The 18,895-nt window shown below is 38.9% G+C and overlaps 1 protein-coding gene across 3 annotated transcripts in view; it reads left to right on the top strand.

Annotated features, from left to right (window-relative positions):
- LOC128706319 (uncharacterized) overlaps nt 1-18,895 on the top strand; it is a 213,413-nt gene that overhangs the window by 52,564 nt on the left and 141,954 nt on the right. For all 3 annotated transcript variants that reach the window (XR_011392725.1, XR_011392724.1, XM_070090929.1), the window contains exon 7: nt 8,218-8,395. Coding sequence is in view for 1 of the 3 variants with exons in the window: in XM_070090929.1 (XP_069947030.1) it covers nt 8,218-8,395 (178 nt within the window). In the remaining 2 variants the exon portion in view is untranslated. The remainder of the gene's footprint in view (nt 1-8,217; nt 8,396-18,895) is intronic.

The following is an 18,895-nucleotide window of genomic DNA, read 5'->3' as shown; positions in this document are numbered from 1 at the left end:
AAAAAGAGGATAAATAAATATACAAGGTATGATGTAGCACGTAATGAAAGTAGTTTGTTAGATTATGTATTGGTGGATAAAAGGTTGATGGGTAGGCTTCAGGATGTACATGTTTTTAGAGGGGCAACTGATGTATCGGATCATTATTCAGTTGTAGCTACAGTTAGAGTAAGAGGTAGATGGGACAAAAGGAAAATGGCAACAATAAGTAAGAGAGGAGGAAGTTAGGGTGAGATATAAGCAGCTATTGGCAGAAAGGTGGGCTAGTGCAAGTATAATAGTGGGGGGGGGGGGGTTGAAGAGGGTTGGAATAGTTTTAAAAATGCAGTATTAAAATGTGGGGCAGAGGTTTTTGGCTGTAGGAGGGTGGGTGCAGGAGGAAAGAGGAGTGATTGGTGGATTGAGGAAGTAAAGAGTGTGATAGAGAAAAAGGTAGCTTATGAGCAGTTTTTACAAAGCAGAAGTGTTATCAGAAGAGCAGAGTATGTGGAGAGTAAAAGAAAGGTGAAGAGAGTAGTGAGAGAGTGCAAAAGGAGAGCAGATGATAGAATGTGAGAGGCACTGTCAAGAAATTTTGACGAAAATAAGAAAAAATTTTTGGAGCGAGATAAACAAGTTAAGAAAGCCTAGGGAACAAATGGATTTGTCAGTAAAAAAACGTTGGGGAGTTAGTGGATGGGGAGCTGGAGGTATTGGGTAGATGGCTGGAATATTTTGAGGATCTTTTAAATGTCGATGAAGAAAGGGAGGCGGTAATTTCATGCACTGGTCAGGGAGGTATAACATCTTTCCGAAGTGAAGAAGAGCAGGATGTGAGTGTGGGGGAGGTGCATGAGGCATTACGTAGAATGAAAGGGGGTAAAGCAGCTAGAACTGACGGGATCATGACAGAAATGTTAACCCTTAAACAGTCCAAACGTATATATATGTTTTTTCAACATTTGAAAGTATGTAAAAAAATGTACATCATCTTTTTTTTTTTTTTTAAATTTGAAAATGTGTAAAAAAACTTTTATCTACATTTTTTTTTTGTTATACAGTGGACCCCCGGTTAACGATATTTTTTCATTCCAGAAGTATGTTCAGGTGCCAGTACTGACCGAATTTGTTCCCATAAGGAATATTGTGAAGTAGATTAGTCCATTTCAGACCCCCAAACATGCACGTACAAACGCACTTACATAAATACACTTATATAATTGGTCGCATTGGGAGGTGATCGTTAAGCGGGGGTCCACTGTATTTGAAGATATGTAAAAAAAACCATACATCTACTTTTGGAGCACTACGGATTTGAACGTTGATCTATTTCGACCATTTAAGGGTTAAAAGCAAAGGGGGATATATTGCTGGAGTGATTGATATTTTTGTTTAACCCCTAAATGTCCAAACGTATATATACGGTCTTACGCGTAGCACCCCAGAACGTATATATACGTTTTAATTTTCCTGTCTCCAAATTCGGCACGATTGGCCTGAGATGCCTGGTCAGCATAGAATTGGTCTTAACACTCGGTGTGCACAGTATTAAAAAAAATCTGGGACCACTTAGTACCTTGAGGGAGCACCAGTTAAATTGAGCGCCAGCTAGAGCAAACATTGCAGCAAGCACCAAGGATTCACTGATGTAATGTCATATTAATACTCCTCTTTTAAGAGGAAAGTCATGTTAACCCCAAGTTTAGGATCTGACGATCTATGTCTATCTGTCTCTGTCTGTCTGTCTCTAACTGTCTGTCTATCTGTCTCTGTCTGTTTCTGTCTATCTGTCTCTGTCTATCTGTCTCGGTCTATCTGTCTCTATCTGTGTCTGTCTGTCTCTGGCTTTGTCTATTTGTCTCTGTCTATCTCTTTCAATCTGTCTTTGTCTATCTCTGTCTCACAGGTACACATAAATACAAATATACATAGTATAAATTACCTAGGATAACCCAAAAATCCAGACAAAGTGCTATACTCTGCTTGAAGATGTGAGTAAACGTGATGACGTAGTCTTGTGGCTCTGAGGCAGAGAGCTAGACGGATAGACAGTTAGACAGGGAGCTTGACAGACAGACAGATAGACAGAAATGTTTGTGTACCAGCAAAAACAAAGGGAGGGGGATCGTCTAATCTTTTCTTATCAGCTGCACCCTCCTCCACCCTCGTGTATGCTCATCAAATGTCAGCTCTTATCAGATGTTATCTCCTTTTATCATGTCACTATCAGGGGTGGACTTTGTTTTTCATGCTTCAAGGCAACTTATTATTAGGCATTATTATTATTATTACGTATTATTATTAAGTATTACTATTATTACATATTATTATTATTACGTATTATTATTATGTATTACTATTATTACATATTATTATTATTACGTATTATTATTATTACGTATTATTATTACATATTATTATTACATATTATTATTATTATGTACGTATTATTATTATTACGTAATATTATTATTACGTATTATTATTATTACGTATTATTATTATTACGTATTATTATTATTACGTATTATTATTATTATGATTGGTGGAATGATGATGTAAAGAGAGTAGTAAGGGAGAAAAAGTTAGCATATGAGAAGTTTTTACAAAGTAGAAGTGATGCAAGGAGGGAAGAGTATATGGAGAAAAAGAGAGAGGTTAAGAGAGTGGTGAAGCAATGTAAAAAGAGAGCAAGTGAGAGAGTGGGTGAGATGTTATCAACAAATTTTGTTGAAAATAAGAAAAAGTTTTGGAGTGAGATTAACAAGTTAAGAAAGCCTAGAGAACAAATGGATTTGTCAGTTAAAAATAGGAGAGGAGAGTTATTAAATGGAGAGTTAGAGGTATTGGGAAGATGGAGGGAATATTTTGAGGAATTATTAAATGTTGATGAAGATAGGGAAGCTGTGATTTCGTGTATAGGGCAAGGAGGAATAACATCTTGTAGGAGTGAAGAAGAGCCAGTTGTGAGTGTGGGGGAAGTTCGTGAGGCAGTAGGTAAAATGAAAGGGGGTAAGGCAGTCGGGATTGATGGGATAAAGATAGAAATGTTAAAAGCAGGTGGGGATATAGTTTTGGAGTGGTTGGTGCAATTATTTAATAAATATATGGAAGAGGGTAAGGTACCTAGGGATTGGCAGAGAGCATGCATAGTTCCTTTGTATAAAGGCAAAGGGGATAAAAGAGAGTGCAAAAATTATAGGGGCATAAGTCTGTTGAGTATACCTGGTAAAGTGTATGGTAGAGTTATAATTGAAAGAATTAAGAGTAAGACGGAGAATAGGATAGCAGATGAACAAGGAGGCTTTAGGAAAGGTAGGGGGTGTGTGGACCAGGTGTTTACAGTGAAACATATAAGTGAACAGTATTTAGATAAGGCTAAAGAGGTCTTTGTGGCATTTATGGATTTGGAAAAGGCGTATGACAGGGTGGATAGGGGGGCAGTGTGGCAGATGTTGCAAGTGTATGGTGTAGGAGGTAGGTTACTGAAAGCAGTTAAGAGTTTTTACGAAGATAGTGAGGCTCAAGTTAGAGTATGTAGGAAAGAGGGAAATTTTTTCCCAGTAAAAGTAGGCCTTAGACAAGGATGTGTGATGTCACCGTGGTTGTTGAATATATTTATAGATGGGGTTGTAAGAGAAGTAAATGCGAGGGTCTTGGCAAGAGGCGTGGAGTTAAAAGATAAAGAATCACACACAAAGTGGGAGTTGTCACAGCTGCTCTTTGCTGATGACACTGTGCTCTTGGGAGATTCTGAAGAGAAGTTGCAGAGATTGGTGGATGAATTTGGTAGGGTGTGCAAAAGAAGAAAATTAAAGGTGAATACAGGAAAGAGTAAGGTTATGAGGATAACAAAAAGATTAGGTGATGAAAGATTGGATATCAGATTGGAGGGAGAGAGTATGGAGGAGGTGAACGTATTCAGATATTTGGGAGTGGACGTGTCAGCGGATGGGTCTATGAAAGATGAGGTGAATCATAGAATTGATGAGGGAAAAAGAGTGAGTGGTGCACTTAGGAGTCTGTGGAGACAAAGAACTTTGTCCTTGGAGGCAAAGAGGGGAATGTATGAGAGTATAGTTTTATCAACGCTCTTATATGGGTGTGAAGCGTGGGTGATGAATGTTGCAGCGAGGAGAAGGCTGGAGGCAGTGGAGATGTCATGTCTGAGGGCAATGTGTGGTGTGAATATAATGCAGAGAATTCGTAGTTTGGAAGTTAGGAGGAGGTGCGGGATTACCAAAACTGTTGTCCAGAGGGCTGAGGAAGGGTTGTTGAGGTGGTTCGGACATGTAGAGAGAATGGAGTGAAACAGAATGACTTCAAGAGTGTATCAGTCTGTAGTGGAAGGAAGGCAGGGTAGGGGTCGGCCTAGGAAAGGTTGGAGGGAGGGGGTAAAGGAGGTTTTGTGTGCGAGGGGCTTGGACTTCCAGCAGGCATGCGTGAGCGTGTTTGATAGGAGTGAATGGAGACAAATGGTTTTTAATACTTGACGTGCTGTTGGAGTGTGAGCAAAGTAACATTTATGAAGGGATTCAGGGAAACCGGCAGGCCGGACTTGAGTCCTGGAGATGGGAAGTACAGTGCCTGCACTCTGAAGGAGGGGTGTTAATGTTGCAGTTTAAAAACTGTAGTGTAAAGCACCCTTCTGGCAAGACAGTGATGGAGTGAATGATGGTGAAAGTTTTTCTTTTTCGGGCCACCCTGCCTTGGTGGGAATCGGCCAGTGTGTTAATAAAATAAATAAAATAATTTGCCATTTTCCACTTATCAGGTACTATGGCAATTTGTAGTGATATGTTGAAAAGATTAGCCAAAGGTTTGCCGAGTTCCTCTTTACATTCCTTTAAAACCCTTGCAAACAATTCATCAGGGCCTGGGGATTTGCTAGGTTTTAATTTCTCCATTTGTCTGAGGACCATGTTACTAGTTACTGCAATCGTGCATAATTTGTTATTGTCCTGTTCTACATAATTTATTATTTCTGGAATTTCACTAGTATCTTCCTGAGTAAAAACTGAGAGGAAGTAAAAATTGAAAATTTAACACATATCCTTATCACTGTCAGTGATCTGACCTGAGCTACTCTTAAGGCAGGGGTGAGCCTTTTTCCAGTTTCAGGAAGTTAAAATTGAAAAACTATGGACAATTTTTTTTACTGAAAATTAGTACAAAATTCTGGCAACATTTTGATGTACAGTATTCTGCTTGTTTCTGTCGTATTTCTAAGTATGTTTTTCGTTAAATGTATTTTTTTGTTGCTGCTGTCAGCAAAAATACATGTTGGCAATTAGTGGTTTTTTTTTCCAAAAAATTACGATTTGTATAATTGTTTCATTGTAAATACTCTACTTGGCATCTTCTGTGCTGGCTAGAACGTGGAGCGCAGTGAGTGTCTGCCTCAGTAGCCGGCAGGCTGTCAACAAGGAGGGGTGCAACACGCTCAGATTTGACAGGCGGTAACCGTAGAGTTTCACAACAAACAAAATCAATAATATATTGGAAATAAGTTATTGACACTGTAATCCCTCTCCTGCGATAAATATTAATAGGATTGTCATGATTTTTCCAGACGTTATTGAGGAATGATGGTTCTACAAACACCCAGAGTGGATTTGTGATACTGTTTACAGCTCTGTTTTTAATTATTTTTTTGTACACAAAAAACAATAAAAACACAATTACGTACTAACTTCAGCATTTTTGTTTTATAGAATCTACTGACATTATCGCTAAACTGCCCTGGGTCATTATTAACCCTTTCAGGGTTTCGGCCGTACTAGTACGGCTTATGCACCAGGGTTTTTGATGCCCTAGTACGCCTAAATTTTAGCGCCCTTAAATCTAGTGAGAGAAAGCTGGTAGGCCTACATATGAAAGAATGGGTGTATGTGGTCAGTGTGCGCGGTATAAAAAAAATCTTGCAGAACACAGTGTGTAATGAGAAAAAAAACTTTGACCGTGTTTTTGGATTAAAACAGCGACTTTGCACTGTATTTTCATATGGTATTTATTGATGTATTCCTGACTGGTTTTACAAAGAAAACTACCTTGAAGTTGCGCTCAAAGTAGCAGAAATGTTCGATTTTTACCAAAGTTCAAAAGTAAACAAATCATGCTATGCGTCCAATACTCGTCAACTGGTGAGTCTAATATTCTTTCACAAGTGCGCTGATAATATTTATACCATTTCTAAACCAATGCAATAGTCTGCGTAACAGTAAATCTTCTATTTTTTGAGAATAAAAATTCAAAGTGGAAAGCAAAAGAATGTAAGAGGGGCATGGGGACGTGACTAATGAACAGAGGAAATGTTATTTTAGTGCCAGGAATGTCTTTCTTGTTTATTCTGGACTCTATTTGGAAATTGGCATCTTTTGAAATTTGTGTGAAATTGGCAAAATTGCTAAATTTTGACCACTGTATTGGATAGTTGAAATCGGTAAATGGGTGGTTTCTTGTACTTATTCGATAGAAAAAATGGAGTTCTAGCAAAATAGTTATGATTTTTGTCGACAAGTGCACTGGAATTGGCCGAAAATAGGGCTCAAAGTGGGCAAAATCGCCGATGCGTAAACATCGTCGAGACCGCTAACTTCATGAGAGCATAATTCCGTAAGTTTTCCATCAAATTTCATACTTTTGGTGTCATTATGATCGGGAAAAGATTCTCTATCTTTTCATAAGAAAAAATAATTTTTTTTTTTTAAATTTGGGGGACCCTGTGAACAAGTCTCTGAGAGGGCCTGTTGACCCTGAAAGGATTAATCAAGCCTTTATCTTTCATCTGATGTCAACTAGAGCATTGTACATCTTCTCAATTTAGTAGACAGAGGAAAGTCCTAGGACCCATAAAATTATGCAAAAATAATTTTTTTCTATCTAACTTGAAGGCTAACAGTCAAAACAAACACAGTCTATATATTTTTTCTAAGCTGCTTAATCCCCTGTCACAATTGCATTGAAATCTGATAAGAAAAAAAAAAGTGGGTGATTCTGCTTGCCCTTCCCTTAAGTGGGCCTATCTTGTCTCTAATCTTACTACTGTATACCTGAAAGAACCCTTTTGGGTTAGTCTTTGAATCCCCTGTGACCTTAGCCTCATAGTCCCTTTTTGCTTTTCTTATTCCTTTTTTTCTTTCTTTCTTAAATTGAATATATTGATTTCTTAACTGCCCATCCCCTCTTTTGATACGCCTAAAAATGCCTCTCTTTTGACCAATGAGATGTTTTAATCTATTGTTCATCCATTTGGGATCATTTTTGTTAGATCTAATTTCCCTACTCGGGACAAAAGTTGACTGAGCAGCTAGAACTATGCTCTGAAAAACGTCATATTGGCAACCAACACCAGTTACCTGACCCATAGTCAGATCATCCCAATTGAGCCCACCCAGGTAATTTTTCAGTCCCATGAAATCGACCAAGCGGAAGTCTGGGACAGAGACTTGATTGCAGTTTACTGGGTAATTCCATAATATATTGAAACTAAATGATTTGTGATCACTTTCCCCAAGCTCATCATTAACCTCAAGATTATTAATTAGTGAATCTTTATTGGCAAGAACCAAGTCAAGCAGATTGTTTCCTGTAGTTGGTTCTGTCTCAAACTGTTTTAAAAGCCAATCCTGAACTGTATCAAGAAAGTCGCTAGACTCAAGATTTCCTGTCAAATTGTTCCAATCAATTTGTCTAAAGTTAAAATCTCCCACTGACACAACATTTTCATATCTAGACGCCTTATGAATTTCGTCCCATAGCAGCTTACTGCGCTCCCTATCAAGGATTGGGGGCCTATATATCACACCCAAAATTAATTTTTCATGCCCCTCGAGAAACTGTAGCCAAACAGATTCTGTGTCCAATGTTTCTAATCTTATATCATGTCTAACACAACAATTTAAATTATCTCTGACATACATCACCACTCCACCACCCTTCCGGTTAACCCTATCAGTGTGGAATAGTTTATATTCCTTCAAGTTGAACTAGATCTCAGTTATAACAATAATATCGATATTACCTGCACTTGCGAGTAATCTTAGCTCATCTAACTTATTTCATAGACTCCTACTATTTGTATAGTAAACCTTAAGGAAGCTAGTCACTCGTTGCCCTCTACTATCTCTCTTTGTTTGTTGATCAGTTGCTTTGCCTTTATTAGGAACTTTATTTTGAATATTGTCTTTTAAACATATCATTAATAGCATAAGTAATTACTCATACAATATTATACAGGTAAGCTACTACATAGAAGCTACAGAAGCAGATAACCATGCAGTGCGTGAAGCAGCGTGTGCATGTATAGCTGAGTTGGCTCTTAAAATTTCAACTGAGGCTGTGCGTGCCCATGTACCAGACCTGCTACATACCCTCACTGTGTGCTTCAATGATGACTCGTGGCCTGTCAGAGATGGTGAGCAAGTTTACTAGTTCTTATCTACTTGTATAGTAGAACATCAAATAATATGAGGGTTACAATCCTGAAAATTGGCATGTAATCTAATTTAGCACTAACTGAATCAAAGAACATATGGAAAAAATAGGATGATTACATTGAAGAGCACTAAAAATGCCAATTTTTTTTTTAAATCTCCTAATATATCAGAAATAATACAGGTTATCTTGCATTCTATTAGTCACCACTTGAAGCATTTGAAGAATGTGGGGAGGGTTGATGTAGGCCTCCTAGGCCAAGTAAAAGTCACATTTCCTTTCCAAATTATGTCAGACATTTAGAGAAAGGAAGGCAGGGTAGGGGTTGTCCTCGAAAAGGCTGGAGGGAGGGGGTAAAGGAGGTTTTGTGGGCAAGGAGCTTGGATTTCCAGCAAGCATGTGTGAGCATGTTAGATAGGAGTGAATTGACATGAATGGTTTTTGGGACTTGACAGACTGTTGGAGTGTGAGCAGGGTAATATTTTGTGAAGGGATTAAGGGAAACTGGTTAGCTGGACTTGAGTCCTGGAAATGGGAAGGGCAATGCCTGCACTTTAAAGAAGAGGTTTGGGATATTGGCAGTTTAGAGTGACTATCTGAACTGTCGTATCTGGGTGCCTCTGCAAAGACAGTGATTATGTATGAGTGATGGTGAAAGTGATTACAGTGGTCCCTCAGGCTCGATAGTCGTCCTTTTTGGAAATTGTCGCCTTATTTTCGTGTAAACATTGGCTCGGAAATGGTCGGTTGACTTGCTAATCGTCGTTCGTCCTGGACACATACTTATGGCTCTGAGCCGCCTCGGCCTCCCTTCCCAGCCAGTGTGCCATTGTTTACCAGTGAGCGACGGTCCCCTCACTTGTTCAAACGAAATACTGTATTTCATAATATTCCATTGATTTTAGTGCTTGCAAGTACTAAATAAGCTACCAAGGCTCCAAAGAAAGCTCCTAGTGCCAAGCCTTTGGTAAAGAAGCTGAGAAATACGATTGAATTTAAGAAAAATATCATTGAACAATATGAAAGTGGCATACATGTGGCCGAACTGGCCAGGATGTATAACAAATCCTGTACAACCATATCTTCCATCGTGGCCAAGAAAAAGGAAATCAAGGAAGCTGTTGTTGCAAAGGGGGTAAATGTCCTGACAAAAATGAGATCACCAGTACTCGACGAGGTTGAAAAGTTATTATTGGTGTGAATAAACGAGAAACAATTAGCAGGAGATAGTCTTATGACGTCGATTATTTGTGAAAAGGTTAGGCAGTTGCATGACGATCTGGTAAAGAAATTTCCTGTAACGAGTACTGATATTTGTGAATTTAAGGTCAGCAAAGGTTGGTTTGAGAGATTTAAGAACCATAATGGCATACACAGTGTGATAAGACATGGTGAGGCTGCCAGTTCGGACAAAATTGCAGCTACAAAATTCGTAAAGGAATTCAAGGAGTACATAGAGGCTGAAGGACTGAAACCTGAACAAGTGTGATGAAACAGGCCTCTTTTGGAAGAAAATGCAAAAGAGGACCTACATTACTCAGGAGGAAAAGGGACTGCCAGGACACAAGCCTATGAAGGACTGGCTGACGCTCGTGTTCTGTGCTAATGCTAGTGGGGATTTCAAAGTGAAGCCGTTACTAGTGTACCATTCTGAAAATCCCAGAGTGTTCAGGAAAAACAATGTTATGAAGAGTAAATTGTGTGTGTTTTGGAGATATAATAATAAGGCATGGGTCACGAGGGAAATTTTCGTTGAGTGGTTCAATGAAGTGTTTGGCCCTAGTGTGAAGAATTACCTCCTGGAAAAGAAATTGGATCTCAAGTGCCTCCTAGTAATGGACAATGCACCTGCTCATCCTCCAAACTTGGATGACCTAATTCTGCAGGAGTTTGGGTTTATCACAGTAAAGTTCTTGCCTCTGAATACCACTCCTCTCCTCCATCTCATGGACCAGCAGGTCATTTCAAACTTTAAAAAACTCTACACCAAAGCAATGTTTCAAAGGTGCTTTAATGTGACCTCAGACACTCACTTGACCCTATGAGAGTTTTGGAAAGAACACTTCAGTTTCCTTGTAGGTAAGGCTTGGGAGGGAGTGACTATCAGGACTTTGAACTCTACATGGAGAAAATTGTGGCCAGATTGTGTCCACAAGAGGAATTTTGAAGGGTTTGTGGCTGACCCTGATGAGCCTATGTCAGTTGTGAACTCTATTGTGGCATTGGGGAGTTCCATGGGGTTGGATGTGAGTTTGGAGGACGTGGAAGAGTTGGTGGAGGGCCACTGAGGAGCTGCAAGAGCTTCAGCAGGAACAGCAACAGATCGCAGCTCAGAATCTTGCTGCAGAGGAGGAGGAAGAGAGATGGAAGAAGGTGCCTTCTTCAGAAATTAAGGAGATTTTTAAAATGTAGGGTAAGATGGAAAGATTTATGGAGAAACATCACCTTGAGAAGGATGTTGCAAGCCAACTTGTACAGTGACAGAGTTTTGTCCCATTTTAGGGAAGTTTTAAAGAGACGCCAGAAACAGAGCTCTCTGGACACTTTTTTTGCGAGACAGGACTCCAGTGACTCTCAAGCTGGTCCTAGTGGCATTAAGAAACAGAGAAGAGAAGTATCCCCAGAAAAGGACTTGGTACCTGAGGTGTTGATGGAACTGGATTCCCTTTCCAAACAGTAACTAATGCAATCTCTCTCCTCCTCCAGTCTTCCTACACTAAGAAGAATTGCCAATAAAGGGAAGTGTTATGATGTTAATGTTTCTTTCATCATGTCCCATTGTATTGTTTATGTACTACATCTATATTTCATGTAAAAAATTTTTGGTTTTAATACGTCTGGGTGTCAGGAACGGATTAATTGTATTTACATTATTTCTTATGGGGAAAATTTATTCGAAAATCGTCTATTTTGATAATCGTCACACTTCCAGGAACTGATTAACGATGATAAACGAGGGACCACTGTACTGATAATGAAAGTTTTTTTCATTCTTTTTGGGTTTTTCTTTCTTTTGGGTCACCCTGTCTTGGTAAGAAACTGCCGACGTGTTAAAAAAAATATATATAGAACTTGTCCTGTATTAAAGAAACATAACTAAAAAATAATGCGTTTGAGTCAATAATAACCAAGAAAACTATAGTAATACTGTTATAAAATCACATGCAAGGTTGTGTCTTGGAGATGGAGAGAGCTACTGATTATGGCTTTGGTTCCCAGTTGTATTGTGGGATACTACTGTAATCTAATTCTTAATCATACCTGAATTGTGTGTACATTATTTTGTCTGAACTATGCCTAAGGGGTCAATAATGTCATGTTAAATAGGAGAGAAAGTAACACCAAGTGCTTTGGTTCAAACCAAAGTCAGAATCCGTAGAGAAAATGAGATACCTTCATTTCCTTTCTCTCAAGATATTACTGCCTTGTTGATAATATGATAATATAACAGGGGCATCAACTGACAAGAAACTAGCTCATAAATCTTCCTTTATTTTATTAGCCAAGTAAACATTATTTTGGCTTATCTGGCAAGGTGTGGGTTAATTTCTACAAAGTGCAATTTACTTGAGTAGTGAGTGTCACAGCAGAACCTTAATTGAAACACTGTGCTTCCACTACACAACTTTCTTGTTTAAACACTTATTCACTCTTTATTATCAGTCAAAAAACATTATCATTAGTTGTAGGAATTCAGCTTGAGTAGTTACATTGCTGTTTAAAGCACAGGAATGTTTACAATGAAATTATGATAATGTACAATACTAAGTTACTCTACTAATTGGGGTTAATATTCTAATAATGTCTTCCACTGAATTTTTTATTTTCTTGATATTAATGAAATGCGTATTCTCTTGAAAATTTTTTATACAGGTGTTTTATGTAAATTAAACATTCCTTCTAAAAGAATTAACCAATTTTTGCGCATTACTTAATCTTTTTTAAATTTATAGTGTTAAGATCACTCGGTCTGACTGTAGTCTAATTGGCAATCTACTATATCTACTTTTTTTTTTATTTATGTGTGTACAAATATATTCTCTAGCTGTCTACTTAACATTTTATGTATAGTGAAATATCTTATTAATGGATTAATATGGGGGAAAGGTGTACAATAATACCAGTTGTCCACAACTCTCAAATTATGAGATTATATATCATTGCTTGTCCAGTTGTCTTTTAAAGAAGTGGACTTGGTCCACTTATGCTGAAGACAACTGGACACCACGAATACAGGTGTTGCTGCCTATAGTACTACAGTACAATACTATACAGTATAGTAGTTATATAGCACACTGCATAATTTATTGTAATTTTACTTAACTTTTTGTGGTGGAAAGATGAGGGTTAAACTGCTGTGATCAATACAGTATTGCTCTACTTGTGAAAATAATGTAGATGGCTGAGAAGACATAGATATCTAGAAGACATAGACAGCTGAGAAGATGTAGATGACTGAGAAGACATTGATGGTGAGATGATGTACATAACTAAGATATAGGTGGCTAGAAGAAATAGATAACTGAGAAGATGTTAGCTAAAAGATGTAGATAGCTGAGAAGATGTAGATGGCTGAGATGACATAGGTGGCTAGAAGACATAGATAACTGAGAAGATGTTGATGGCTAGAAGATGTAGGTGGCCGAGAAAACATTGATGGCTAGATGACGTAGGTGGCCGAGAAGATGTAAATAGCTGAGATGTAAATGGTTGAGAAGACACTGAAAGAGGAACAAGTTTAAAAAATATATCCAGCTTCACTAATTTAACATGTGGCCAACAGTAACAGCCTGATCAACCAAGCTGTTACTGTTGGCCACACGCAAACTGACGTACGAACCACATCCCACTGGGGATGTTGCATCTCCTGCCCAGTCAGTTGCTTTCATTGGGGTTTATTTTCATGTGCAAATTTGGGACTAGACCCTCTAGGATTTTCCAAGTGTATGTTATCATGTATCTTTCTCACCTGTGTTCCAGGGAGTACATATCAAAGGACTTCAACTGTTCCCAGTAATTTAGGTGCTTTATCTCACTTATTCGTGCCATGAAAGTTCTCTATACATTCTCTAGGTTTGCAGTCTCACCTGCCTTGTAAAGAGCTTTTAGTGTGCAGCAATATTCAAGCCTAGAGAGAACAAGCAAATTGTAGAGAATCATCATGGGCTTGGCATCCCCAGTTTTGAAGTTATCATTATCTACAAGCAGTATTAAATCAGGGAAGTGTTTTTGGGTATGCCCAAATGAGATCAATCTGTGGACTAAAATCACATTGGTATTAAAAGAGGATAACATCAAAGCAGCCTTCATAGAAAACCTGGAAGCATTCTATAACAGATGGGAAAATAGAAAATCTGGGCTGGATGGTGCTATCGCCCTTGGTGCGGATGCTGTCCTGGCCGACAGTAACTGTATGACTGGAGGTGCTGGCCATGTAGTCAGAAACTGTAAGGCTGGAGGTGCTGTCCTGGTAGACAGTAACTGTATGCATGGGGGAATGCATATTAACCCTTTGACTGTTTTGGTTGTATATATACGTCTTACGAGCCACCGTTTTTGACATGTATATACTCGTAAATTCTAGCGGCTTCAAATCAAGCAGGAGAAAGGTGGTAGGCCCACATGTGAGAGAATGGGTCTGTGTGGTCAGTGTGCACCATATAAAAAAAATCCTGCAGCACACAGGATGTGAGAGTAAAAAATGCCAAATTTGTGATCTATTTTCGTATAGTATTTATGGTTGTATTCTCGTTTTCTTGGTCTCATTTGATAGAATGGAAAACATATTATAGAAATAGAGGTGATTTTGATTGGTTTTACTATGAAAAGAACCTTGAAATAGAGCTCAAAATAGGGGAAATGTTTGATTTTTGCGGATGTTCAAAAGTAAACAAATGATGTCATTTTCTAATAAATGTCCAAGTAGCCATTCTAATATGCAGTCATGAATGGGTTGACATTATTTATACAATTATTACAATATTGCAATAGTCTGCATAACAGTAAATTTTCTATTTTTTTGTTTGAATAAAAATTCTAAATAGAAAGCAAGAGTAATATCAGAGGGGCCTGGAGACATGACTAATGAACAAAGAAAATGTTATTTTAGAGCCAAGAATGTCTACATTATTCATTCTGGACCCTATTTTGAAATTGTCATATTTTTTAATTTTCGTGAAATTGGCCAAATTGCAAATTTCTGACCACGTTATTGGGTAGTTGAAATCGGTAAATGGGCAGTTTCTTGTACTCAGTCGATAGAAAAAAGGGAGTTCTAAAGAAATAGCTATGAGTTTGGTCGACTGGAACAATGGAATTAGCCAAAAATAGGGCTCAAAGTGGGTGAAATCGCTGATTCGTAAATATCGCCTAGGTCGCTAACTTCACGAGAGTGTAATTCCGTCAGTTTTCCATCAAATTTCGTTCTATTGGTGTCATTACAATTGGGAAAAGATTCTCTATAATTTCCTAAGATAATTTTTTTTTTTAAATTTTGCAACACCAGGAGACCCCTCAGGATTTGGGGTTGCGACAGTCAAGGGGTTAATGCTTCAAATGATGTATGTAGTTGAATTTTTAGCAGTAAAGATCGGGAACCAAAATCTAGTCATTGTGGTAGTCTACAAGCCTCCGGATGCAACGTCCCAACAATTCCAGGAACAGCTGTTAAAAATTGACCACTGTCTGGAAAATCTTTCCAGCTCCTGCCCCCAACATCTTGCTCCTGAGGGATTTCAAATTAAGGCACCTAAAATGGAGGAATATAGCAAATAATGTTGTTGCAGTGATAACACCAGGAGGCAGCTCAGACGAGAACTCGCACACACACGAGCTTTTAAATCTCTGCACAAAATTCAACTTAAACCAGCAAATAATAGAGCCTACTAGACTGGAGAATACACTGGACCTCATCTTCACTAACAATGATGATCTGATACGAAATGTCACCACATCAAAAACAATATACTCGGATCACAACATAATAGAGGTTCAAACATGTATGTGTGGAAACCCAGACCGACAAAATGAGATCAGTCACAAGGGAGCCTTCCCCAAATTCAACTTCAGTAACAAGAACATAAAGTGGGACCAAATAAACCAAGTCCTAAATGATATAAGCTGGGAAGATAGACTAAGCAACACAGACCCCAACTTATGCCTAGAACAGATTAACTCTGTGGCACTCGATGTATGCTCAAGGCTTATTCCTTTAAGAAAAAGGAGGAGTAGATGTAAAATAGAAAGAGACAGGCGCTCCCTTTACAGGCGATGGAAAAGAATAACAGAGTAGCTAAAAGAGGCCAATATATCTGAAATGCATAGGGAGACACTGGTCAGAGAAATAGCAAACATCGAACTAAAGCTAAAGGAATCTTATAGGAGTCAGGAATCGCGGGAAGAACTAAAAGCCATAAATGAAATCGAAAGAAACCCAAAGTATTTCTTTTCTTATTCCAAATCAAAGTCGAGAAGAACATCCAGTATTGGGCCCCTACTTAAACAAGATGGCTCCTACACAGATGACAGCAAGGAAATGAGTGAGCTACTCAAGTCTCAGTATGACTCAGTTTTTAGCAAGTCGCTGACCAGACTGAGAGTCGAAGATCTAAATTAATTTTTTATGAGAGATCCACAGAATTTGGTAAACACAAGTCTATCTGATGTTATCCTGATGCCAAATGACTTCGAACAGGCGATAAATGACATGCCTATGCACTCTGCCCCAGGGCCAGACTCATGGAACTCAGTGTTCATCAAGAACTGCAAGAAGCCCCTATCACGTGCTTTTAACATCCTATGGAGAGGAAGCATGGACACTGGGGCCATCCCACAGTTACTAAAACCAACAGACATATCCCCCACTCCACAAAGGGAGCAGTAAAGCAATAGCAAAGAACTACAGACCGATAGCACTAACATCCCATATCATAAAAATCTTTGAAAGGGTCCTAAGAAGCAAGATTGCCACCCTAGTTACCCATCAACTACACAACCCAGGGCAACATGGGTTTAGAGCAGGTTGCTCCTGTCTGTCCCAACTACTGGATCACTACGACAAGGTCCTAAATGCACTAGAAGACAAAAAGAATGCAGATGTAATATACACATACTTTGCAAAAGTCTTCGACAAGTGTGACCACGGTGTAATAGTGCACAAAATGCGTGTTAAAGGAATAACAGGAAAAGTTGGTAGATGGATCTATAATTTCCTCACAAACAAAACACAAAGAGTAGTAGTCAACAGAGTAAAGTCTGAGGCGGCTACGGTGAAAAGCTCTGTTCCGCAAGGCACAGTACTCGCTCCTATCTTGTTTTTCATCCTCATATCTGACATGGAGAAGGATTTCAGCCACAGCACCGTGTCTTCCTTTACAGATGACACCTGAATCTGCATGACAGTGTCTTCTATTGCAGACACTGCAAGGCTCCAGACTGACATCAACCAAATCTTTCAATGAGCTGCAGAAAACAATATGAAGTTCAATGATGAGAAATTTCAATTACTCCGATATGGTAAACATGAGGAAATTAAAACTTCATCAAAGTATAAAACAAATTCCAGTCACAAAATACAGTGGAACCTCAAAAATCGAACTTAATCCGTTCCAGGAACTAGTTCTAAATTCGAAAAGTCTGAAATTCGAAGCAATATTTCTCATAAATAATGGAAATACAATTAATCCGTTCCAGAAACCCAAAAGTATTCACACAAAAAATACATTTTATAGAGATTAATTACAGTTTTACATACAACAAATACTATAGTTTTTAATTATGTATAGTAATACATATAAAATAACATTTTTACTTACCTTTATTGAAGATTGGTGATGGCATCTGGAAGATAGGGAGGAGGAGAGAGGGAGTTGGGGTCAGTATTTGGAAGGAGAATCCCCCTCCATGAGGACATCAGGTAAAGCCATCTCTGGGATTACTTCCATTCTCTGTCTTTTAATGCCACTAGGACCAGCTTGAGAGTCACTGGACCCCTGTCTCACAAAATAACTGTCCACAGTCCTCTGTTTCTGGCGCCTCTTTAACATTTCCCTAAAATGGGACATGATTCTGTCACTGAACTTGTTGCAAAGATGGCTTGTTTCAGCTTGCTCAGGGTGGTACTTCTGCACAAACATTTGGACATCATTCCACTTGGCACAAACCTCCTTAATCTTTGAAGAAGGCACCTCATCCACTCCCTATATTAACACCTTTCGCAACATCAGCTTCCTTGATTTGTTCTTTCTTTGACAGGATAGAACCAATGGTCGACTTGTTTCTCCCATACATCCTGGCAAGCTCAACAAGTCTCACACCACTCTCATACTTCTGGATTATTTCCTTCTTCACATCTATGGTGTTTCTCACTTTCTTTACCACAGGGGTACCACTAGCAAGTTTCTTTGGGCCCATGGCAGCTTATTTCACAGTCCCACAAGCACTAAACACAACGAAATAATTGTAAAATGCGTGAATGAGAGCGCAGGTTAGTGTTCACTCAAGCATAAACAAAGCTAGACTGCTCACGGCGCCTGCGCGGGGACGCAGACAGAGCGGGCCGGCAGACAGGTCCCGTACCCGGCGGTCCAAAAATAGGGGCGCGTTTGATTCTAGGGACACAGTTTGTCCGAAAAAATGGTCCTATTTTCGAAACGTTCGATATGTGATACGTTCAATTTTTGAGGTTCCGCTGTAGAGTGAAAAACTGACGTCAAAGACCTGGGAGTGATCATGTCGGAGGATCTCACCTTCAAGGACCATAACATTGTATCAATCGCATCTGCTACAAAAATGACAGGATAGATAATGAGAATCTTATATACTAGGCATGCCAAGCCCATGATGACACTCTTCAGGTCGCTTGTTCTATCTAGACTGGAATATTGCTGCCCACTAACAGCACATTTCAAGGCAGGTGAAATTGCTGACCTAGAAAGTGTACAGAGAACCTTCATGGCACGAATAACGGAGATAAAACACCTCAATTACTGGGAGCGCTTGAAGTTCCTGAACCTGTACTCTCTGGAATGCAGGCAGGAGGGATACATGATTATATACTTTATTTCTTTATTTCTTCTATTGTCCATGGGGAAGTGGAAAAGAATCTTTCCTCCGTAAGCCATGCGTGTCGTATGAGGCGACTAAAATGCCAGGAGCAATGGGCTAGTAACCCCTTCTCCTGTAGACATTTTCTACAAAAGAGAAGAAGAAAAACTTCATAAAACTGGGATGCTTGAATGTGCGTGGATGTAGTGCGGATGACAAGAAACAGATGATTGCTGATGTTATGAATGAAAAGAAGTTGGATGTCCTGGCCCTAAGCGAAACAAAGCTGAAGGGGGTAGGGGAGTTTCAGTGGGGGGAAATAAATGGGATTAAATCTGGAGAATCTGAGAGAGTTAGAGAAAAGGAAGGGGTAGCAGTAATGTTGAATGATCAGTTATGGAAGGAGAAAAGAGAATATGAATGTGTAAATTCAAGA

The sequence above is a fragment of the Cherax quadricarinatus genome, chromosome 3 (genome assembly GCF_038502225.1).
Source record: "Cherax quadricarinatus isolate ZL_2023a chromosome 3, ASM3850222v1, whole genome shotgun sequence".
Classification (NCBI taxonomy): Eukaryota; Metazoa; Arthropoda; class Malacostraca; order Decapoda; family Parastacidae; genus Cherax; species Cherax quadricarinatus.
This window is presented reverse-complemented; position numbering and strand designations above follow the sequence as displayed.